General features: G+C 37.5%; 1 protein-coding gene across 11 annotated transcripts; it reads left to right on the top strand.

Moving 5' to 3' along the window:
• Positions 1 to 54: 54 nt before the first annotated feature.
• On the top strand, positions 55 to 24920 carry MKI67 (marker of proliferation Ki-67). Of its 11 annotated transcripts, none has more exons than XM_068951427.1 (16): positions 55 to 188; positions 1237 to 1350; positions 3955 to 4036; positions 4116 to 4231; positions 4704 to 4773; positions 5722 to 5782; positions 7721 to 9241; positions 9593 to 9828; positions 10604 to 11018; positions 13304 to 13419; positions 14177 to 14348; positions 14443 to 14577; positions 16817 to 17964; positions 19075 to 19150; positions 19694 to 22816; positions 24256 to 24920. In XM_068951427.1, the coding sequence occupies exons 2-16, from the start codon at positions 1259 to 1261 to the stop codon at positions 24390 to 24392; spliced, it is 7500 nt and encodes a 2499-aa protein (XP_068807528.1). In that variant the 5' UTR covers positions 55 to 188; positions 1237 to 1258; the 3' UTR covers positions 24393 to 24920. The 11 variants fall into 11 exon arrangements, with proteins under 11 accessions (XP_068807528.1, XP_068807525.1, XP_068807521.1 ...); XM_068951424.1 differs by having other exon boundaries at positions 5719 to 5782; XM_068951420.1 differs by having other exon boundaries at positions 5704 to 5782.
• The last annotated feature ends 25 nt before the right edge of the window (positions 24921 to 24945 follow it).

The raw sequence follows: 24945 nt of genomic DNA, 5'->3' as shown, positions 1-24945 counted from the left end.
GTCATCGCCCTCCTACCAATCACGGCCTGTCGCGCGTCTTTTCGAAACCGTAGCCTAGGGTTTCGGGGTGCTTTTATCCTTCCGCCGAGCTCGCGTGGTTGGAGGCTAAAAGAGTCCGGCCGCTGAGGGCCGCCTGCCTCAGGCGGCCGAGCTCTCTACGTCTCGCCGGCTATGGCTGCTGCCAGCGGGTAAGGGCAGCAAGCAGCGGCGCCGGTTTCGAGCTGTCCGGTGAGGCGCCTGCCCTGCGGCCCGGCGCGTTGCGGCGCAGGGATACGAGCGGCGGGTGAGGTGGCGCCGGTAGGTGCGAGGGTCGGGGCGGCGAGTGCTGGTGCGCGCGGGAAGCTTCGGTTGGCGCCGCGCTCTGACAGGAGCCGCCGCGACGCGACGCGGGCGCTGCGCCACCGCCGCCTCCGCCGCCGCAACGGGCTCGTCGGCGGGCTGTGAGGGCTCCCGCGGGAGGTAGGAGGTGTCCGGGCCGCCCCGGAGGCGGGGGCCGGGGCGGGGGGGAGCGGATGGCGAGCGGGGCTCCTGCGGGGCGCGGCGGCGTCGCTGCCGCCCCGGCGGCCTGTCCGGCTTCTGCAGCGTGGGTTGCTGACTCGAGTCCGAGTGGGTTGTTTTGAAGTTCAGTGTAGCTTAAACTTAAAATATAAGGCGTTTTCCTTCCTAGCAATAGAGAAATCTTATGAATATGGGAGAGGGAGAGGTGAGCAGATAACTGCAACTATAGTCCTGTGATCTCCATTTACTTGAAAGTCTAATTTAAGAATTTCTAACCGTATAAGAGATCGTGTAATGAATCTACGAGATTTGGTGAGGAGTAGTTGTTTACCTGAAAGCAATGTGGGGACGCTATATGTTATGCGTTGGCCCTGAATCTTGGCACAGGCTGTGACATGTGGATGGACCACGAATGCTTATGTAGCTATTATGTGAAAGTATACTGCATAACTCCTTTTACAGGAACAGGTGGTGACTGTTCTTGCTGTTGTGCATTAAGCATCGGTTTCTCTGAACATACGGTGCCTTCGTCTTAGTGTGTATGATTAGTGATCACTCATGGCAATCTTTAGTTCGCAGGCTTGCGCAGGGCGAGCACATGGTAAAAAGCACTGAGATTGATCTGCTGTGCGTTGTAGAAAGTGTCTGTTGAACAGAAGTAAACATTAACTGTATTAGTTTGTTTTCATAAATGTGCAGACCGTTATTTGGAAGAGTAATTTAGATGTTCTTTTATAGGTAAGATTCCGTACGTTTGAAGATGCCGCTCTTCGGGAAAATTGTTGTAATTAAACGGACTGGGACTGATGGAATTCATTTTCCACTCACTGCAAGTTCTTGTTTATTTGGAAGGTGAGAATTAGTTGAGTACTTGTATACATCGAAATGATATTATTAGTGGTATGAAGAGATATCATATGCAGGAAATGTATTTATTTGCAAAAATAAGTATTTGAATATTCTTGAATGATATTTAAGGGAGAAAAGGTGGTACTGGACTAATGTGAGTTGTAAGAATAAAGAATTGAATTTATTCTTTCCTACTGCTTTTTGTCCTTTCCTTGCCAAAACTTTACTTCTAGTTTCCAGCCAAAGGGAATTTGAGGAAGAGGTTTAGCAGAACAATGAGGCTGAAAGCAATTTGCAACTGTCAAGCAATCAATAATATTCTTTTATTTATAGATAGTTTCTAAAGGCAGTTATAGTTGCTAGGGAACTTACCAGTAAAGACAAGAGAGGTATGTATCTTGTACTCTGCCGTCCTCATCACACAGGCACGCTATTCTCAATCTCTTTTTGGCTCTCCAAGGCCTAAGTAATGGACTATGTGAGCCAGTCTTTTATTTTTGAGATGTAGCAGCTCTAGTAAGAACTTATCCCTTCTTCTCCGAACTGGAAACTCACTTTGATGTGTACAACTGAATGATGATGAAATAAACTATTTTCAGTGGTTTTTAAACCTGGCACAGCTATTTTAAATTAAAAGATAACATTTAATATACCTGAAGGAAAAGATATGTGAAGACTTGACTGAGTGACGTTACTATAAATAGTGCTTCAAATAAAATGTTACATCTCTTAAACTGGAGTTTTTCAGCCCTTTACTCATTGATAGATCTCTTAAATAACTGTAATTATTCAGTTGTGAACCAGATTACTTGGTGAAAGTCTTTTGGAAACACTTCAGTGTCAATAATATTATTGTTTGGCTTCTGTAGAGCTGCCTAGACAGATACTTAATTTTGCAAACATTAATTTCTGCCAGCTACCTCAGAGAGAGGTGTCTGATACTGGTAAGAAGATTGCATCTAGTACAATGGGTAATACATTTGCTGCCCAAGACCCACAATGTGTCAAAAGAATTGGAGATTATTTAAACACACACGCACACAAAGCCCATATGTTTAAAAGCACAGCTGTGCACAATTTTTGGGAAAATAGAAGTGGCTAGTCTGGCCAGACCAAAGCTCCACCCATGATATTCTGTCTCTGATAGTGATCAGTAACTAAGGGCAAGGAAAGAATGTGAGAGCTTGTATAAGTATTTTGTAAGGATATTCCATGTGTCTTCAGCAGCTTGCGTGTTAGGGAACAAGTAATCTCGGAGCACTGGATATCTACTGTAGATGGGTCTCTTTTGGCTCATTGTGAATTGCAACTTTTTCAGAAGTAGTGTCTTTCACACGTTTTTCCCATATGAATTCTCTGGCATTTTAAAGTGTGAGCTTACGTTATTTCCCATCACAGCTGAAACTTTACATGGTTCACGTTCTCCCTAATTTGTTGCATCGTGCTTTTTTTTCTTTCCGGAACATAATTCTCTTTGAGATCTCAACTTCTTTATCCAATCAAGTTGAAATCAGCCAAGGAGTTTGACACTTACAGATAAGTTAGGAGAGGGCAATCCTGTGTTCTAAAAATTTTGGCTAGAAATGGTAATTGGTGGCTTCATACTTGTGCCAGTCATGTTTCACTGGCAAACAGAATGGTTTCTTTTTTGCCTGGCATGCTATATGGAGGCTGAGATCTGAAACTTAAACTGTACTTTTTGATCTATTTCTTGTTGTTAGTAGGACAGATGGATAGATTTTGGAAGCAATGGATTTTGTTGATATGTGATTTAGAATCTAAGCTATAGCTTTTATGTTTCTCTCTCTGCTTCATTTCTCTTTTTGTCCTTTTTATTTATACGCTAGTTGTCTGCTTTAGATATTAGCACAAAATACAATATTCCCCCCCCCTCCTCCTCCTTCCCCAAAGCACTTAGCAGCTAGCTTTCTTTTCACTTGCAGTTATGTTGGGAATACATGTCAGTGGTACAAATCCTGAAATGAACACTTTTTAATGATCTGCTTATCATAAGCATAGAGCTAATGTATAACTAGTGTCTAATTTAAGGACTTTAATAGCTTTAACTGAAAGGAAATGTGTGTAAATAGATGATGTGGTAGTGCATACAACAAAATAGTAATCTTGATTGCTTTTTAGGAGAGAAGCTTCCACTTATAGCAATAACTTTCTGGCTCTTTTTGCTAATGTTCTGAACTTTTTTTAGGATGCTACAGGTTGCTTTTAATGTAATACATCTTTATTTTTCTTGTCTCTTTGTTAGTGATTGCATCTGTATTAACTAGTAGGGTTTTTTATTTATTATATCAGGAACCATTGTAACATTTTTGCAACTACTAAGTTATGGACAGAGTTGCAAATCTGCAGAGTGGACCCGGCTCGCAGGCAATGTGTGTGCCTTCTTAGACCTCTTAAGTTACTAATGGTAACTGGAAGTAAAAAGGAAAAAAAACCCACTCATGCTGTGGTTATGGTCTAGGTTATCAGATTTGACAAAAGTATCCTGCTGCTATGCAACTTATTAGCTGAAAAGTTGGAAAATCATCTAATTATATAGCAATCAGGTTTTTTTGCCTTTGCAAACTGAAATCCTATTTTCACCAATAGGAAAATAGAATGTGATATTCGCATCCAGTTGCCTCAGGTCTCTAAAGAACACTGCAAAATTGAAGTAAATGAAAACAAGGAGGTAAGATGTACATATTTTTACTGACATTTATCTTGTATTGCATCTCTGCAGGCTACTGAACTGTTTGTTTCATTTTTAGGCAATACTGACTAACTTAAGTACAGTAAATCCTACGCAACTGAATGGTGGTTGTTTTCAGCAACCTGTAGCTCTGAAGCATGGAGATGTGTTTACCATTATTGATCGTTCTTTCAGGTAAGTACTAACGACAGAAACAAACTGAATGCTTTGATGCTAGAGTGTGATCTGCAGGCAAACTGTCTGGAGAGCTCTGTGGACACAGGGTCTTACTGCTGGATGAAGATACAGACAACGGCTGTAGATAGATGAGAAAAATTAAAATAACTTTTTACCATCTTCAGAAACAGAAGTTAATTTAGTTTATTTCAATCACTGTTATATTACCTTAAGCTAAACCAATAAAGATAGAATTGTCTAGAGATACTATTTTGTTTTTGTTTCAAGGGTAGTCATTTTTAGGGGAGAAGTTAGAAGTATTTTGAGGTAACTAAAGCCTTAAAAGCAACATATATATATATATATATATATATATATATATTGTTGGAAGATAACAACTATTGCTGTGTCATTGATCATAAATATGGCAATTTAATCATCAACTATTTGATAAAAAATGGTTGTTTTAGTTTTTCTATATATCTTCCAGATTTGAATATCCTCCCCAATCAGCTCCAAGGAAGAGGTGTTCCAGATCTCCAAAAAATGAAACACTGCAGGTAATTCTATGGCTATAAACTTTATTGCAAGTATATTGGTTTTAATACAGATACGGTAATTTATTTCCCCGTTCTGTTTTTTTTTTTTTTTTCCTTATGGTTGGGAACCAGTTTTCAACTATAGACTAGCGTTCTATTTTTAAAATGCTAATAAACTTCCTTATTCAAACACTTTTTTCTTTGTTCATAGATTAAGTACTCTGTTAGTAGAAACTGACAAGTCTAAAATTAATAACTTATGTTGTTAGTAATACAGGTAAGCTATTAAAAATTAATCTTTAGCTTTTTGGAAGAAAGGATGGGATGCAGGAAGTGTGGAGAATTGACACTGGAAATTCTTGTACTTTAAGTGGGGAAATTTGCCCTATAGACTGAGCAGCCTTTTTTTCAAAAATTACCTGCCATTTTATGTGCTATTACGCTAATCTATTGTTGGAATTTGTAAATATCAAACCAACCTAATCTTTTAATACCTTTTTTCATTAGTTTGTGTTCTTTTTTTCGACCCCAGCAAAGCTTTCTTCTTAAGGGGGATATTGTTAGTTAATGAATACTGTGGCTATTGGAAACTGTAACATACGCAAATATTTCATGTTTAACTAAAAAGTCTTTCCTGAGGTCTATTAAGAAAGGGAAATCTTTCTGTTCAGTTACTAGACAGAATCTGTATATATGCATATGCCTCAGCTACTTTTAGAGCTAATAATTTCAGTCATGAGAATTAAACTCTTATTATATAGACCATCGAATATACTGAAGTCTGTATTCTTAAACTTTGAAATAGCCTACAATTTCATTTGAATACTTCTAAGCTTATTTTGTAAGCAATGCTTACATGTTTGTAAGATCAGTGTTTTCCAGTGTATGGTAGAAAGCTAAATTGTTTATAAGGTACTTGTTGCTCTGCTGTAATATTGTGCAAATTTACAGGTTCTTCATGTTCAGCAGGTGGCAGAGGTGGAATTGTTACACAAACAAACTTCAGGATCTAAAAGTCTTCTTGATTCCGGTAGGTACCTATTTTATGTTTATTTCTTGTTGTCGTCTTTCCTTCTTCCCCTTTGTGTTTTATTCTTAGCATCAAGAGGAAGAACAAGGTTGCATGGAACAAAAGGAATGTATTTAAAGCCCTTTTGGGCTGTGATTTACCAAAGCTAAGTCGTGCCAGGAGAAATTGGTGCAGTCCCAACCAACAAATGGGCAGTAAGAGTAAGACTGGAATTGGCAAAATCTGTATATGGGTATATGTTGTTTTAAAAGGTTTGTGCAGATTAAGCTTGTGAAGGTTACAGCTAAGAAGAGAGGTCAGTGTGCCAGCTTTGCAAACGCAATGCTAATGTCAGTTGAAGCTGATATGTGAAACTTTAATTACCTATTACATCTTTCTTTTCAACAGAAACAAGTATAATTGAAGATGAATTCATCCTTGTGATTAAAATTTAACTTGCAGTTCTGCCTGACCTAGAATAGGACCAGATTACTCCTGAGCCAATGTTACGTTATCTCAGGTGTGCCATTAAAAAAAGGAAAATGGTATAATTTTGAATATACATTTCCATCAGCAAAATCAACCCTTCCTATGAATACAATAACTATTTCATATAGACCCAGTAAAAAGCCCAAAAGCCCTTTCTTTCAGAGCTACTAAATCTGAGTAATTGTAGATCATAGCCTGGTTAAATGTCAGTGCATCACCTTTCCATCCTTCTTACCTTCAGTAAGCTTCTTTCAGGGGAAGATGTAAAGTTTGTTTAAACCCTTACAAAGATGTGAGGTGTTCAAAAAAGAAAAGTGGCTATTCATCTACAGGCAGATATATGCTATAAGTTTTGTAACCAAAGTTTGTTCCAATGCAGAACAGAATGTTTTGAAGTGTGCAGCCTGAGTGGACTGTTGTGGGTGCATCTAGATTCGTGGGATTTGGATAATAGATTTCCTAGGACCTTCTTACAATACGACAGTCTTCACTTCCTTGCTCTACCACCTTTAAAGGGAACAAATTGTCAGGTCAATACAAAAAATACCAATGTACTTGTGTGCAGGTTAGGTACAAGCATTTTCATAGAACAATCTAATTTCCTGCTACCTCCCATCTCTCTTCTTCTCCTTCCCTCCCTCCCTCCCTCTCTCCTTTCCCAAAAGAAAATAATTGACAGGTTCTTCCTTATATGTTAGAGAAGGCTCCAACTTTCATCTCCATGTGGAATGTTTCCCATCTCAACTAAGAAAAGGCAACATATACCATCATTTACTTCAGCTGTCATTCATGCTGGTGTCAAGCAGTGCTGCAAAAGAGACCTTGTGGATGTATAGATGTTCATGAGCACTTGGCTTGTGGCTTAGAGAAGTACCTCTTGCCGGATGAACCCTATTAACGGACCTCTTGCTCATGGGAAATGCAAAGTAAAGCATGTTACTTCAAGCTTTCTTGAAGGCAATTTGCAAAGGACAATAGAATAGCACCATTCATGCAGTCATTTACTAAGTCTTGTCTCTGCTTTGTTATCTGGCTTTACCCTAAAGAGGCACATTGCTGCAGTTTATGCAGTACAGCAACAATGTAAATGCAAAATGAAGAACTGGTTAAATTGTAGTGATAAGCTGACTTAAATGATTGTTTTGTTTCATGCTCAGAGACTTATCTTGTGGCAGCCCTAATAGAGATCTACATGATCCATTGATTTTTTAGAGATAAACAGCATGGAATGTCGACTGCTTTACCTGAATATGGGATAAATTGAAGAATAGAATTTAATTTTTATGATGAACATTTCAATACTAATATACTTATTACAAAATTATTATTGTGAACAAGGATTTAATTTACACTGCCGTGTTGGGAGACAAAAGGAAGGACTTTTCACCTGTATTTAAGGAACTTACAGTTTTGCATTTTTAAGTAACTGCGCATTGTATTGTTTTTCCTTTTGTTTTACTTATTTTGTAGATAATACTGAGTGTGAAGAACAAAATGCTGATGAAAATAAACGAAGTACGGAGGGAAATATTTCCAAAACTTTACCCGTCAAGCTACTAACACCTAAATCTTTATACAGAGTTCATCGATCTAATAAAAAGGAAAATGAAATGTCTCCTTTTAGTAAACTCTATGAAACACTGAAACATGAGATTGAAGTGAAAAAAGTGCTGAAAGAAGGAAATGTGTCTCAACAAGCTGGAAAAGAAGATGGCAAGAGTATATTGCTAGAACCCAGTGCTCAGACTTCATCATCAGGTTATGCTTACGGTCTTGGAAGCCTGACTAAAGAAAAAGAAATAGATGTAAGTGAAGCTATTGAAGAGTATAAAATGAAACAAGAAGTAATCGGTTCAGAATTTAATCCGATCTCAACTGCAGGCAGTGCAACAAAGAAGAGCTTTACCAGAAGTCCTCGAACTTCTGCTTCAAATGAGATGTCACGAGATATTGGTAAGAGAATTCTGTTGCAGGATCACAAGGAACAAAATATTTCAGGGAAATCTGATGGTACTGAAGTTGCAACCAAACCAAATAAGGACAACGATGGAAATGCAGCATGTTCACCTAAGCCATGCTCTATAGAACGCTTGGGTTATGCAGACAACATAAAAATATACTCCTCTGCAAAAAAAAAAGAACAACTAGCACAAACAAGTGCTGTAACAAATGCGACTAGCGTAGAAACTAGCGTTTCTGAAATAGATAATTGTGTTTTGTCTACACCAAGGCTCAAGAGGAAGAGTCCCCGGTCTCGTTCCATATCATCTACCAAAGTAACTAGTGAAATGGGTTCTCTAAACACTGATACTCCAACAGTTCAACACGATATATTGTTGGAATGTAAGACTTTTTCAGGAATTGCAGCTGAACCTCAAAAGGAAGACTTAGTGTGCAGAAATGATAGCCTGAAACAACTGCCTTTGGCAGAAAATAGATGCTTAAAACAAAGACGAAATAGTAAACAACATACACCAGGAAAATCTGTAAAAGAAGAGGTACTGAAAGAAACTTGTGATCAGGACAACTTTGTTAACTCAAAAGAGAGAGATTCTGATACTCCTGCTTCCTCATCTAATTCTAAGAGCCCGAGAAGAAATAGCAGGCGAGGTAAAGAATTATCAAATAAAAGTGTCTATTCAGAGACACTGACTTCAGAAGAATTAACACCAGAACCTGCATCTCCTGCTAGTCAGAAATCTAGCCCTGGAAGAAAAAGGGGTAGACCAAGAACCTCTGGACCACTAACTAAAAAAGTGCTGGAAACAGATGCCGCTCAAGATCATCATGATAAAACTGTAGACAGAAAAGACAGTGGAAGTAAAGAGGAGCTGGCCTATCAACAGAAACTAGATTTGGAAGATGGCGGTGTTCTAAGACCTCGTAGATTGTCATCAAAAAGAAGATCTGGAAGTGCCACCATACTGAAAGAAGATGAGGTTGTCACAGAAATGAGTATTTCTAGCCTGTTGGATGAAGAGGAGGAATCGGGTAAATACTTTTAATTTCACACCTACTTGTTTTCGAATCAGTGAAATTCTGCTATGCTTTTTTCTTTTTTTTTTTTAAACAAGAATTTCTTCTGCTTGCTTAAAATTTAGAACTGATTGCTGACACCAATTCTAAAATATTTATCATGTAATTATATTTAACCATGAAAATGCACGATTTTATCTGTAAAAGTTTATGTAATTGAATCTATTTCTCTTTAAAATGAATTATCTTCTGATAGGTTTCCTGCGTTAAAATGCCCAGATAGTCAATGTTTTCTGTGCTGGTTACAATAGTGACTTCTTGGATTCTCAGATATGTAGAAATGTTTTCAATTCTTGATATTTTTAGGTAATACAAGAATATCTCAAAAGAGGAAAAGTGGCGACTTGTTACTTCAGCCTTTAGGAAAAAGAAAGAGAGTGTCTTTTGGTGGTCATCTAAGCCCAGAACTTTTTGATAAAAGTTTACCTCCTAATTCACCCCTTAAAAGAGGTGCAATTCCAGCACGACTGAGCTTACCATTTGGAAACTCCCCACGTGCAGTTCTGAAGAAGGCTCAGGGACTGAAGCGTTTTGCCATCCAGGTAAACCTTAAAAGTTCAAACTGAAAGAGCTGCCAAAAGAAACACCAGAATTCATAAGTTGAAGGACTTAACAAAAATGAATACAAAATGAATCGTAAACCTTGTTAGTTGCACATTGGGAGAAGTGGACATTGTAACTGCTTGAAAATAGCAACTTTTAATCAACGTTTTTGGGAACCTTTTTGTTGGAGGAAAAGCTCAGCTTACTCTTTATATCTAGCTGTCTTTATCTGGGAGGTGGGTTTTTAGTCACCTCACATACTTTTACGCATTCTCATGAATATGTGAATGAATATATTTCTATGTGTTTGTGTATAACAGCAGTATCTACAGGCTTCAGTTTACCATAAATATCAAAAACCAGACACAGTCTAGAATGGTAGTTTGTTGGCAGACTGCTATACGTGGCTTGGCAAAAAGTTTGAAATGTTTACCTGTTGATTTAAGCTAGTTAAAGTGTGTGTCATGTACTAGATGTGAATACAACTGTTTTGAATGAAGTAGAATAATTCAGTTAATTAAACTGAATTTGCATGCATCTTTTGAGACGATTTTGAAATTTCAGCTGTGTTTTAAGTTTTGTTTTCTTAGAGAATAGCATTTAATTTTGTTACTCTGATGACCTACTGCATTTACTTTTCAAAGATTTAGATGAGCCTTTGTAGCTCTGCTTTGTGCAATAATACTTTTATTTGTGTATGTGTGTGTATTTATATATATATAAAACAAACTTACATATTTATTTATTTATTTATTTATTTATTTTTCCTACCAGGAAATTTCTGAACATTTGCCAAAACAAAAAGTGTCACCAAAAAATTTGCTGACCCAGAGGTCTGCTGCTGCTTCATCCCTTGTTTCTGGAACACCTAAATTTACTTTAAGCTCTCCAGCACCTTACACTAAAGGACGTTTCTCGGTTTCCCGCGTCACAACACCATCACCAGTTGCAGAGGAGCAGGATGCCGTTGCAGAAGATGTGAATACCCAGGAGGAAAATGGTGCTCAAGTAAAAACACTCAATTTTTCTCACGTTAACCAAGATGATAAAACTTTAACAGCTACAACTAACAAATTAACAAGAAGTGCACAGCTTGCTTTGAAGAACACTCCCATGAAGAGAAGAAGTGGGGCTGTGGCTGTTATTAATGCAAAAAGAAGAAGTGGTGCCTCCAGTGCCAATTTGCTAGGTTTGTTTAAGCAGTTAATTTTTAATATGAATGTTAATGCTTAAAGAAACAATACCAAAACTGAAGTAGGCCTATTAATTTGTTTTACAAAGACCACCAAAGAGGAATTGTATATCTTATGTCATTTTTTGGCCTTCTTGAAAATGGCTGGAAATTGCAAAGTTTTACATTCTCTCATATTATAAAGATGTATAAAGGAGTATTTAGAACACAAATTCTAGTATTCGGAAGTTGAGAAATGCTGGAATTAATGTTTTCTTTGCAAGGTTATTTACAATAATGAATTCCTTCATGAAAAGCATTTTCATGATGACTGCGTTATCAACTACTATTTTTTCACCCAAAGCACACAAAAGTAGATAATCATATTATAAAGTCATAAATGAAGGTGTCTTTTATTCTCCGTAAGTTGTTCAGACTTCAAATACAGTTATAGGACCTAAGGTATGCTATATGAATATGGAGTTATCGCATATCATCTTATTAGCATTGTATTTGACCTGTTTGAGTCAAACAGGTCAAATAATATTGAACTAGATCAAATTGTATCAATTACATTGATTTTGATGTTAAAATGTATACTTTTAGAGTAATCTGATTTTTGTCTAGCTTCAGCTTGGTTTCTTTATGCTGCTTGCTGTATATGATTCCCAAGCTTTGTCCGTAGACTGGACTGCCCTTGGCAAACCATTGAAAATGTTATGTAACAGTTTTGATTACAAATAAGATGATATCTGGGTGTGTGAGTGACAGATGTTCTGAATTGGCCAAAATAGTTTTGGAGCCATTGGAAATTTTGTATTAGAAGGACTCTGGTTCTTGAAATGTTTATCTTTGTGAAGATGCTTACAGACAAGTTATCTTTGTCATCTGTTTTCATAAATCAAATGAAATTGACTCTTTAAAAGTCAAATTTAAAGCTTCTTACCACCTTTTCTGACTGATTTTTACTGTTCTTTATTATCTCCATTTTCATAGTATGCATTTAAAATTTTGACCATCTTAATAGATGCAGTTTTCTAGAGATTGCCCCCATAATATTATATGGTAAGATAAAATCACAGGCCTTCACAATACCTCTAGGTTAATATAGTTGAAGATTGTGTTAACTTTTTAACAAAATAAGGTTTTTCAGTGGCTTTGTTTATTCCGTTCTTTATAATAGCAGAGTACTTCACAAATACTAATGTCATACCTTTGCTCACCACATCTCCATACTGTGAAAGTGGTTTCTAATGTCTGTGCCTTAGCTTCTTCTGTAAAATGGAAATAACACCACAGTTGCTAAATATTTTGATTTTTTTTTTTTCATGTCTACATTGTATACAAAACACAACGCTCTGTGTTCCCAATGCCTGTTCAGATAATTTCTGGGGCACTTGGCATTTTTCTCCATAATCTGGACACCCTAACAATGGCAACTTTTGAAAACTTGTTTTTGGAGGCTTGCCTCGACTTGCTTAGTAACTCTGGCAGTAGAATAATAAAATCCTGTTCTTCAGGAATAGCATTCACTTTTCTTTCTTTAAGTACAGACAAAATTATTTCCTTCATGTGATCCCTGCCTCTTACAGGCCATTTCCACAGTAAACAAGGTGGATGTCCTACCAAATTACAGCTTTCTTTATTTCGCAGCTGAAATTAATTCCATGATTTCTATGCAGCGTACAGAATGATGTTGTGATAAAGGTAACCTTGCTTTGGGAATTGTCAGAACAGGAGACTATGTGGAGAAGGTGCTATAAGAAAGAATTTTAGAAAGTCTGTGAAGATCTAAATGCTGTAAGCAGTATAAATAAACAATTTACTGAATATGAAGTTCCTTGGAAAGCTGATGAAAGAAAAGTTAGATATGATTCACTTGAAAGCCATTTTTCTAATGTTAAATATCACAGCCCACCAAGGAAAACGTCAGGTATAATAATGAGTGAGACTGAAAGGCTCGTGACAAATTTCTTTTGGGGAACCTTGACAAAAACAGTAAGGACAAAATTGGGTCAGTGTTCTGTTCTATGATCTGTAAAGCATTTGGTGCTATATAAGGGTTTTTTTTGGCTGTGGAAACAGTTACACTGGCTATTTGAACACTTGTTAAACTTCAACTGACATTGGGCCTTCCAATTGGAAGGTATTTTCACACAGCACTTTGGTATAGGTGTTGCCAGATAATATGCTAACCGGCCTCCTAAGTCTCACACTGCAGAAATCCTCTGGAATCATAAAGAAACAATTGTGAACTCTGATTTACACAGCTGAAAATTAACGTTATTTGTTTTGCTTTCTAGTTGCAAAATCCTGGGCAGAAGTGGTAAAGTTAGGTGTTGCAAGACCACAAGCAAAAGCCATTAAAAAGTCTGTCCTAAAAGGAAGATCAGCAAAGAAGATAACACAATCACCAAAGGTATTTTGTTTTTTAACTTAACTGCAAAACAGCATTTTTTCAGATAGAAGCTTCTGAGTTTTGAACGTGATGTTAATTGGGTATTGATGTTTTCGTCCCAGTGTGTAAGACAATTGAGGAAAAGGTCAGGAGCCACTGCTAATTATTCTTTTAGGTGCAAGTCCAGTAGGTACCATCTGTAGTTAAGGATTAGGTGTGTGGATGGGTACTCTGTTATATGGTTGTATATAACAGATATATATATATGGTTGTATATAACAGAGGTGTGTTAAACAGATAACCAGTTTCATTAGTGTAACTGAAAGTGAATTTCTAGTAATCTCGTAATTCCAGTCATCTTAAAAGTCTATCTCTCTATGTATTTATTATCTCTTCTCTGCAGTCCAAACTGGACTGCAGTTTGAAAGGGCAGGGCATGCATTTCGGTTTAAATGCTCTACAAGTTGACGCAGCGCAAAGGAATAAGGCTGAAGCACTCTCAGGATATCCCTCAGCTCTCTAAGGCTAAGAAAATCTGTGGTCTCAGGTGTTCATCAAGCACAGTCACTCAAATTTTGAATGAGTATAAAAGCTGCATGTCTCAAAGAGCTAACTCCTTATAGTAGCTGCGAGCTAAACGCTTCTGTCTGCAAAACAGTCTGTATTAGCTAGACAAGACCAATTAAGTTTGTGGAAGATTTGAGCTGATTACAGTTAGATTTTAAATGAAATGCATCTGAGTTTATATATCTATTTCTTTTTTTTCCTTTCTCTGCAGACTCCGGAAAGAAAAGTAAAAGGTCATTTTAGTACAGGTCATGCAGAATCTCCTGCTACAATAGTTGTTGGCAGAGCTTATACCACAAGAGTCAGAATGGCTGGACAGGTCCCTAAAGTGGTAAAAAATCCTATCTTGAAACAAAACATGGATATGGATGAAAGCTTCACAGGTGAGTGGTGTGCTTTTAAAATGTATTACTGGCTCTACCAGCTATGTAGTTTTTTGTCGAAGCATGTACTTACTTCTCTGAATGTAATCCATAGGATTGACTGAGTTGCTTCAGACTCCAGAAGATAAAAGTGGGAAAAGACTACCTTTGTCCGCTGTTCAGAAGACTGATTTTACACCAATGTGTACCGCAGTAGAAGTTTCAGAGTTACACACTCCTGAAGAATCTGGTATGTTTGTTATTTGGAAAGAAAGCAAATGTTGAGGTATATTTAGGGGGTAGCAGTGCAGTGACAGGTCTACTGTTGGAGTCAGTGAGGAGTTAGCCTAGGCAGACTTGAGGTATAGTGATGATGCGTCTGGCAACCCATGAAATGAATTGCTTTGTCATGTATTGAAAGACGTTTTTGTAGTTCTAGCTAATTTTTGAATAGGTGTTATTTTCTTTTCCGTTCTATTGTGTATGATCTTATCAAAATGTTGAAGCATGCATTTTTATTTTAGGCAAGTTTAAAGCATGGCAAATCTTGTGCTGATGCATGGTAACTCTTTAACAGGTTGTTTAAATCCAGTGATAGTTTCATGGTGGGAAAGAGGGTGTTGTCTAATCTTGCAGAAAGAGTCTACTAAAAAAAAAGTAGTATCAGATTAGGAAGATTTGTATTAAGATGGTACTTCACCTGCATATTGCATTTTTTTGCTTGTGACCTTTGAGGCCATTCATCATGCCCCTGCAAAACTCAGACCTCTTTAAATTTAAATTTCTCTTTTCTTCAGAATTTAGAAAAACTGACTGTATAGTGAAACATGGAAGAAAAACTCAAGAATAAATCTTCCAGTATAAAAAAAAAAAAATTTGAAACGCATTTTGGTTCATTTCAGATTTTATAGAAGTCTTGCATATAAAAAACCTTTTTGCAACTTCAGAAGGGTGTCAAGTATAACATTTACCTTGAAAATAAATATTAGTAAAGTGATCTTCCTCCACCTGCAGATAACGTCTGTTATCAACTGTTACCTCCTTATATTCAGTGCTTTCCCTTAATTGGTAAGCAAGCCCTTAATCTTAGGTGCTTTACATGTTGATCCTTTTGCATGTATAAATACTCTTTAGTTCTAGAATTTGGGGAGTATGGAGCCAGAGCCTTTTCAGCAGAGCCAGCCAGTCAGTTCCCAGCCTGCGTTGTTGCCAGGGCTCTTGCTTTCTGTGTGTAGCGCTATGCAACTTGTCCTTGCTGAATTTCATCGGGTTCCTGTTGGCGCTTTCTTCCAGCCTGCACTACTCTACTTGTTACTGGCCTGCAGGTAGAGACCTATTCACCATGACTGTCTGAGCCTGATTATCCAACCAGCTCTTTATTGATCTAGTTCGTTCATCCAGGCTGCAATGTCCTAACCTGGACACTAGAACATTGTCTGAGACAGTGTTGAAAGCCTTGCTCAAGTCAAGGCAAATAAAGTCCACGGGTCTCCCTTCATCCACAAATCCACTTGTTTTATCACAGGAAGTGATCAGGTTTGTCATTTATGATTTTTATTTTGATAAATCCGTGCTGACTCTTCCTGGTCACCACCACCTCCTTGATGTGTCCAGAAAAGTGTTTCAAAAGGACCTGCTCCATTATTTTATCAGGGACTGAAGTGAGGCTAACCTGTCAATAGTCAGGTCTTAGTTTCAGCATATTGCTCATGAAATTGTATTTCTGCCACTTTTAATTTATCTTCCTGTATAATCTTTTGAGCATTTTTCTGACCAAGGTTTTCTCCATAACCTTCCTTTGCTTCATTTCCTTATACCACTGGGAAGAATGATGGGAGGTATTTTGTCAACAAAGAGGAAGAGTGGCAGCCGCTTCTGTTGAGCAACGGTGTGGTTATGCTTGTTCTGATGCTTATGCTAACAATATTGGGAAATAGCCAGAGAAATTAGCTTTGTTTTTTTTTTTTCTAAGCTTTCCTCTGAAACATTCTTTTCTTCTATGCATATTGAGCAAGACCCAAAAAAGTCCAAGATTTCCCAGAGTCAGTGCTTCTACATTGACCATAACGAGCACTTGCAAGAAGTGACTTTCCAAACACAAGCACATGCAAACTGAGTGCACGTGATGCAAATTGCACAGAAATCTCACTTCATTTTTATTTTTCTCCCATACCTTCCAAAGTGTCAGAAAGGTCAAATGTGTGTGTTCTTTAATGTAAAAACTTCTGGTTGATGTCCGATATTGCTACGATACATTAAAGAAACTGCAGTAAAAAGCTTGCATTGCTAGAAATTTTAGGGACCACATATGCTAGTAATTTTTATATCTGATTAAACAAGAAAAAAATTGAACCACGCTTTTGGATTTTAGTTTGTATAAAGCTCAGATTGTTTGAATCCGTTCTTTACTTAGTTATACAACAGTTAGAATGTTTGAGTTTTCTGATTTTATTTTTTTGCAAGTTACATAAACCTGTTTTCTATTACAGGAGAGATGATAGTGTCACCCTTGAATAGTTCAGATGCTTCAGAACAGAAACAAGATAGTCAAGTCATCTGTCACTTTCTGAGAGATGAAGAATCTCTAAAGTCGATGGTTGATGCAATCTCCACAAATACTCCTGAAAAAAAAGGAGCTATGCTGGAAGAAAATGTTAGCATGGACAGTTTGCTGATAAGTCCAGAAAAACATACATCTCCAATGAAATTAAGAATTCAAAGGAGGACTCCAAAACAGAAGCTAGAGCCAGTCGAGGTCCTGTCAGGCATCAAGCAGCTCATGAGGACCCCAAAGCAAAAGTCGGAGCCTGTGGAGGTCCTGTCAGGCATCAAGCAGCTCATGAGGACCCCAAAGCAAAAGTCAGAGCCTGTGGAGGCCCTGTCAGGTGTCAAGCAGCTCATGAGGACCCCAAAGCAAAAGTCGGAGCCCGTGGAGGCCCTGTCAGGTGTCAAGCAGCTCATGAGGACCCCAAAGCAAAAGTCGGAGCCCGTGGAGGCCCTGTCAGGTGTCAAGCAGCTCATGAGGACTCCAAAGCAAAAGTCGGAGCCCGTGGAGGCCCTGTCAGGTGTCAAGCAGCTCATGAGGACCCCAAAGCAAAAGTCGGAGCCCGTGGAGGCCCTGTCAGGTGTCAAGCAGCTCATGAGGACCCCAAAGCAAAAGTCGGAGCCCGTGGAGGCCCTGTCAGGTGTCAAGCAGCTCATGAGGACCCCAAAGCAAAAGTCGGAACCCGTGGAGGCCCTGTCAGGTGTCAAGCAGCTCATGAGGACCCCAAAGCAAAAGTCGGAGCCTATTACAGATGAAATTGCCTTCACAAGATTGCTGAAGACTCCAGTGGAAGGAGTAGAAGATATAGCAGGAGTTACTTTAATTAAGAAAACTCCGAAACTGAAATATCAACCAGTAGAAGATATGATTGGGGTTAGCCGCATTTTCAAGACACCAAAGGAAAAAGTTGAACCAGTAGAAGATGTGTTTGGAATTAGTAGGTTAGTGAGGACTCCAAGAGAGAAATATCAGCCAGTTGAAGATTTTGTGGGTCTGAAGAAGCTTATGGCAGAACCTAGACAAAAATGTTCAGATTTTGAAGTGGATTATGTTGGAGTTAAGGAGATGTTTGATATACCAGAGGAAATCAAGGTAAAATACTCTCTGTAACCTTTGGAAGTGACTTAGTTTCAACCGTAGGCTCTGAGTCTAACTTTTAGGTCACCTAATATGACATATTGTATGTAATAGCACATAATTTCATTCAAATGTTTCATACCTACATCTTCTGGATGAAAACTGCCTTCTAGAAAAGCATGTAGTGTTGCTCTGGAGACTTAAAAAATGGCAATCTATCTTCTCCTTGGTAGCTTTTTAGAGGAGAGTGCCCCCTGCTAAAAGATATAGCTTATTACAAATTTGAATATGAGTGCTTCTTTTACTAACTATTTGTTCCCATTATGTTTAAAGCATTCTTTTCGTTGCTTGCAAACTGTAATCAACTTATTTCTTTGCCAACCTTTTCATAAGCCATGCATATACTGGATTTCTTTGTTTTATATAACCCCTTCACAGTTTATGTAGAAACTTTGAAGCTTTTTTCTTCTTTAAACATCCAAAACTGTTGAGCTTTTGCCAAATATTGTATTACCTTGTGGTCATTTGATTGCTCGCTATGCCCTTAAGTTTGTTCATTGCTTCCTGTATGGTCATCCATTAGAGACAGCTATATTTGTATATATTTGCCTGTATTAGTATGCATTTTCATAGAATGAACCCTATCTAAACACTAACTAAGGTTGCTCTGGATGATCACCCTGCCCTTATTATTCACAGCTTCATCACTCTTTTCAGAATTTTATTAGCATTGATTTTCATGTTCATTCCCAGACCTGTAACTAAAATGTTGAATATCACTGGGCGTAGTGCTGTTCTCTATAGAACTATGACAACACGCTCTAAAATGTTCACGTTATTTAGTGGTAATACCCCAAATTGCTTTTGAGATCTCATTTAGCCACTTTTGAGCCAATTTCCTGAATGCTCTTTTAACCTCTATACGGTATTGTCTTTCACCGTAAAAATTATTGCACTACATCCAATGGCTAGTATGAAGTTTGCATGTGTGCTAACATTAAATAAATTACATTGCAGTTATCAAACTAAGTTAACTGCATTTTCTGAGAAAAGCATTTGACGTGTTTTTCAACTATTATGTTCCTACTTTTGTATAGATTTATTGATTCCTGTTTATTCCTTTAGGTCAGATCAACAAATACTATGGATCTTGAGCGAGAAGATTCTGTACCTGTTTGCACTAATTCCAATCAAGAATATGGTAAGTACAAATGCTTTGATTTTTAACTAGAGGAGAAATGAACCTTATTATGAAGTTTAACTGTGTATTTTAAAATTCCAAAATATGCAATATGCAAAAAGAACATAGTGCATGGGATTTGTACAGTAATCAGTGATGAAAAGCAGCTGCTGGAAGCTAGATTTTGCACTATTAATTCTACACTAACAATAGTTTATTGGTGTAGTAACACTAGCATCCCCAACGATACTAACGTAAAAAAACCTTATGTAAGCTCTGTACTTAAAATTGTCTTTCTTTGAAAAGACTCTAAAGAGCGTAGCTTGAAGCTGTGAACGCTGCCTACCAAATAAATAAGACATCTTTGTGCGGTAACCTGACCTTTCTTCTAGCAGTCAATAAAAACTACTTTTTTATTAAGAATATTACAAGTGATTTGATTTTTCCTAATAGAATGGTCCCGCTCAAAACTTGCGGATACTTTGGTCAGGCATAGTAATGTATAACTTTTGTTTGTGCTCTTTTCTATGTAAAAACTTCTAATGGGGGGAAAAACTATTTTAGAAGACAAAGGAAACTTTTCAGAAGGTGAGGATTCTCAGCAGACTATATCAGCCAGCAAAGACCACTCTACCAAGAGACAAACAAGGGGCAGACCAAGGAAGACAGTACATCCTGTTTCAGTAAAACAGCGTGAGAAGATTCTAGAGGAAGAAGTAAATTTAAAAGAATTGCAAGCTCTGGAGAAAAAGAGCCCTCAAGAGGGGATGGGAGAGGCTGGTGATTCAACTACAGTAGCTAAAAATCTGGGAAGAGGAAAGAGAACAAATCTTTGCATGCAAGAAGGAATTGTTTCAAAGCACCCTGATCATGAAAAAGCTGAAACTAAGTCATTTGTGGAATTACGTGGAGCTGCTCAAAGATCAAGAAGAGGTAAAAAGAAGGAACTTACGGTTTTAAAACATCAAAGTGAGAGTGCTGAAGAATCTTTGTCACAAAACTCAGTGCTACAAAAAGAACCTGCAAATATAAAACAGACTTTGCAGGAGTATGATATCAATGCTGTGTTGATAGCTGAAGATGGTCAAAGCATAAAGACAGAAAGTATGTATAGTAGCATTCAAAATGCAAATTGTCGACTTCTGCAAACAGAATTCAAAAAAACTGAGAACAAATCTAATGAAAGTAGTATAGAAAACAATGAAGAAATCCTGCTGTCCCCTGGGAAGACATCTAGAGGAGAGAAAAAAGTAGAAACCACAGAACCAGTTATTCCACCTAAAAGAGTAAGAAGAGGAAAAAATGACAGTGTCAAACAATCTCCTTCAGAGGAGCTTCATGGGACGGTGAGGAAGCTTCGTGAGGCCCCTTCAGCAAAGATGATACAAGGAGATGAACAGACTGTTGATAAAGGTATCATTGAGACTGCCCCAGTAGAAGAATCTGAAATCGGAACTAAACACGAAATAAAGGTAGTAGAGAAAAGAGGAAAATCTTTAAGAAATGCTAGAAAACATTTGACTGAAATAAAAACAGAAGCTTGCAGGGTGGCACCTGAAAATATGAAAAATGCTCAAGAAAACAAGGAAACTTCAGTGCAAACTGTTATTGAAACACGATCACGCATGAAAAATGAGAATAAAGTATGTCAAGGAGATGAAGCAGAAAATGTGCAGGAAAATGCAACAGAGGCATCTCAAACATTAAAGTCAGAGTCACCTTTTGGAGAAACAAACAAAGCACCTGCTACTGTACTATACTTGGAAACAAACAGAAGCACAATACAAGAAACAAACAGAACTAGAAATAGGAGAGTCAAAAAGGGCTCTCTGGAGATAAAGACTGATGAATCTGCCAAAGATGTAAGCAGCCTAAAAGTAATCGTGCCCAAACTTAAGTCAGAAACAGAACTGGAGGAATCTTCTATCAAGGATTCTTTAGGCTCTCCCCATGTCAAGGAGGACATGAGCAACTCAGCTGCCACAGCAATAGCTGCTGCAGATAATGACAGTATTGCTCATAGCTGTCAAAAGCAGACAGAAAATGAACAGGAAGTCCATAAACCTCATCAAATTGAAACCCTGCCAGAAAGTCAAACACACGTAAATGGGACTACATTTAGAAGAGGTAGAGGGAAGAAAGTTAATTTTGAACTTGAAGAAGCTAATGCCAAAGCACTTGGAGGAAAGAGCTTCCTTGGAGAAGATAAAGGAATAATTTATAAAGATGGTCAACATGACACTTCAGAAAATGCTTCTTCACAAGTAAGGAGGAGCAGAAGAAAGCAAGTTGATTCCATTCCACCAACAGCTTGTCCTACCTCTACTAAAAACCAAACGTTAATTGAAGATCATAGTAAAGATGAGACTTTTGTAAAAGATCAAGATCCAGCTCTGGAAGCTACACTCTCTTCAACAGAAGAGAATCCACTGAGATGGGGCAAAAGAGGAGAGGCTGCTGTAGCATCACAAACCACTAGTTCTCTTTCTGTCAGAAAAAAACGTGGTTTGCCAGAAGGTGATGATAAAAAGATGGCTGTGAAAGAAGATCAAAATATGGCTTTGGGAAATAAAACTTCTCAGGCAAAAGCAAATGCAGCAGCAAGGGACAGAAGGGAAAAGATTGATCTATCAGCAGAGGCAAAAAGTTCATCTTCTCTCCAGAGAAAATGTGGCTTGTCAGAAACTGATGATAAAGAGGAGAGTTCTAATGAAGAACAAAATATGCCTTTGGAAGTTGTGTCCCCTGCAAAAGAGAAAACATTAGGAAGGGGCAGAAGGAAAGTAGCTGCTCTGATGTCACACACAACTAATTACATTTCTCTTAGAGGAAGACGTTGTGTGCCAGCAGATAATGATAGGGAAGAGACTCTTAAAGAAGATCAAAACGTGCCTTTAGAAACTGCTGCTTCATCTGTAAAAGAAACTCAGTTGAGGAAAGGCAGAAGGAAAGAAGTTGCCCTCTTGTTAGAAGCAACAAGGTCTACTTCTATTCACGGAAAAGACAGTGTATCAAAAGAAAGTGGTAAAAAGAATGCTTATGGGGAAGCTGAAAAAATGATTTTGGAGAACTCTACTTCCCAAGAAGAAATGAATCTTTCAAAAGGGAAGTCAAGGCAAAAAGCTATTGTCACTTCACTGGCTTCTGGTTCCACTTCACCCCAAGGTAAAATCAGTTTGCCAGATAGTGGCAAGAATGAAACTCCCAAAGAACAACAGAGCTTATCTTTAGAAATGGTGCCATCTGCAAGAGAAAATCTATCAAGAGCAGGTAGAAAGAAAACAGTTTCTTTCAAATCTGAAGAAGCTGATTCCACTTTTCTCAGGGGAAAACGTTATTTGCCCAAAGACACAGGTCAAAAGGAGACCCTTAAAGAAGGTGAAAATGCATCTCCGGATAATAATTCATCCCAGGAAAGAACAAGGCTATTGAGGAACAAAAGAAAAAAGGTAGAATTTGTATCAGAGGCAGCTCCTTCTACTTCTCTCCATGATAATGGCAACTTGCCAGAAAATGGTAACACTCCAAAAACTCGAAATACGTATTTGAAATCCACTGATCCTGAAAAAAATAATCCCTCTAGAAAAGGAAAAGAGGTTAACCTTATACCTCAGACAACTTCCACTTCTCGCAGAAGAAAATGTCAGTTGTCAGAAGACAACTTAGCATCCAAAAAATTAAAATCAGGTAAGGCACGAATTTGCTTTCTGTTTCCTAAGAGTAACTAACTCAAGTATTGATATCAGAATAATGTGAACAAGCTCTGTAATTTATATTGCTCTGGGCTGCCATGCTCTAATGTAGATACAGAATAGATTCTTAATATAGCAAGAAGACTGAAGTAAAGAGTGGTTGTTACTTTATACAAGAGAATGTCTTAAGTAGGAAATAAAGAGTTTGGGGGATATGACAGTTGTATTCATTCTCTATTGGGTTATTCATATGTCCTCATGCTTTTTCATACTGCATTCTCAATCTGTAACTTGCAGTTTAGAGTAAGTAACAGCAAGTAACTTACAGGAGAATGTGATCATGACATAATGTGATAATCTCATGTTTGTAGCACCCATTGTTCATTCTTGTTTTCTCTTAAATGCCATCTAAGCTTCTCCTCTTATATCCCTGGCTTTTGAGGAACCTTTATGGCACGGGTCCCAAGTGTCTCCTGTTTTTTCTCTTTTCTGTTTTACTTTCCCCAAGCCAAGAGATTTCTTGCCGTCGATGTCTAAAATATTCTCTGAAATTTTCAGCTGGAGATGATTAACTTTAAAACTAATATGACTCAGAAATATGTTAATAGATACATGCAAATAGAGATAACGATTGACTCTTTACAAGTACATATTTAGGGATTTCCTGGCAAATTATGTTAGAAACCCTATTGTGATTTGATTGTCCCTTCTGTTTCATTTCTCTGCCTCTTTCACTTTTCTTTTGCGTGAGTCTTACCCTCCTATAATTTTTTCCTTACTTCTGGCTTAGTTTATGGACTCTTCTTTTGTGTTTCCCTTTACATTTGCTGGTTCCTGCTACATATACTTGCCAGAAGATTAATCTCTTCTGATGCTGTATGTTCTTCACTACCTGCCTGGATAGTTTCTCTTCCAGGGAGATCATCTCTTTCCCCAGGTGGTTTTAACAGTAGTTCCCATGTCTGGTGCTTATCTCTTGGAGTAGCTTCAGGTTCCTGTGCTATCTAGATTCTTGCATAAGTCTCCATTCTTTTCTTTACAATTAGAGCCTGACTTGCGAGCTCTATTTGGACCGTGAAACCATATTAAATATTCATTTTCTGCAGGATTTTACGTCAGTATTGGGTATGTTTTAGTTTTACATATCAGTAAAAGGGATTTTAGCTAAAATAGTAGCTAATTGGTTTTGGTGCTCTCATTAATGTTAACCTACTTTCAGAAATAGCTGTAAGTCCTCAGGGATCCATCTTAAAGGATATTGGATGTGCAGAAATGTGGGTTTTGTAACTGGTTTGTTGAGTTCATAGATGTAATCTGTGGAATATAGTCATTAGGGACACTTCCGTTAAAAACAATGTAACTGAAAATTGAATGTTTTATAAAATGTTTGATTTATGATGCAAACTTACAGTTAATGTTTTTGTCTACAAATAGAGAATGATGAAAGTAGATCCCTACAAAAAGGAAAAAGAAACAAAACTAAAGAAGAGCTTGATGAAGGGAATAGAGCAACCCAGACTGCTGGCGGAACAGACAGGAAAACAAGATCAAGCACAAGAACAAGAAAATAGTGTTAGCAGTTGCAGAACCAGTTTTTAAATCAATTCAGTATTGAAATTGCAATTTTTTAATGTGAATTGATTTGCACTCAGATTTTAAACACAGATTTGTAAAACAATCAATGAATTTTGATATTATAGAAATATATATTTTTTTACAGATGTAGCTTAGGTATCTGTTTAAATAGATCTGCCTGTATGTATAATGCTTCATAAATAATGGGAGGCTTGTGCAAAACTGCAATCACACACACACACAAAATCTTTCTGTAACTGTATTTATCCCTTCTTTCTGTTGATCAGTGCAGCAGTCAGGAAGTCTTACTACCTTACTACCAGTTTAACTGTAAGTTCTTTTCTGCTTAAATTTTAATGTACTTGCATCTTATTTTCATTAAAGTTCTGTAAATATTCTTTTTTAAAAAAACTATAGATTTATTAGCAGAACGATGTTGAAATTGTGATTAAAAAAAATCTTAAGTTCATTGTACTGCAAACTTACAGTTTTGGAAGTCATTAAATTTGAAAACATTTTGTTTGGGACTTGACTTCTTATTTGTGTACC

The sequence above is a fragment of the Struthio camelus genome, chromosome 7 (assembly GCF_040807025.1).
Source record: "Struthio camelus isolate bStrCam1 chromosome 7, bStrCam1.hap1, whole genome shotgun sequence".
NCBI classification, from domain to species: domain Eukaryota; kingdom Metazoa; phylum Chordata; class Aves; order Struthioniformes; family Struthionidae; genus Struthio; species Struthio camelus.
This window is presented reverse-complemented; position numbering and strand designations above follow the sequence as displayed.

Bases quoted from the DNA above. Each gene is read 5' to 3' on its own strand.
- MKI67 (XM_068951420.1), top strand. From the start codon at position 1,259: ATGCCGCTCTTCGGGAAAATTGTTGTAATTAAACGGACTGGGACTGAT. The intron at 4,774-5,703 runs GTAATTCTATGG...GCAAATTTACAG, and splicing joins CAAAAAATGAAACACTGCAG to GTTCTTCATGTTCAGCAGGT. The intron at 14,349-14,442 runs GTGAGTGGTGTG...TGTAATCCATAG, and splicing joins TATGGATGAAAGCTTCACAG to GATTGACTGAGTTGCTTCAG.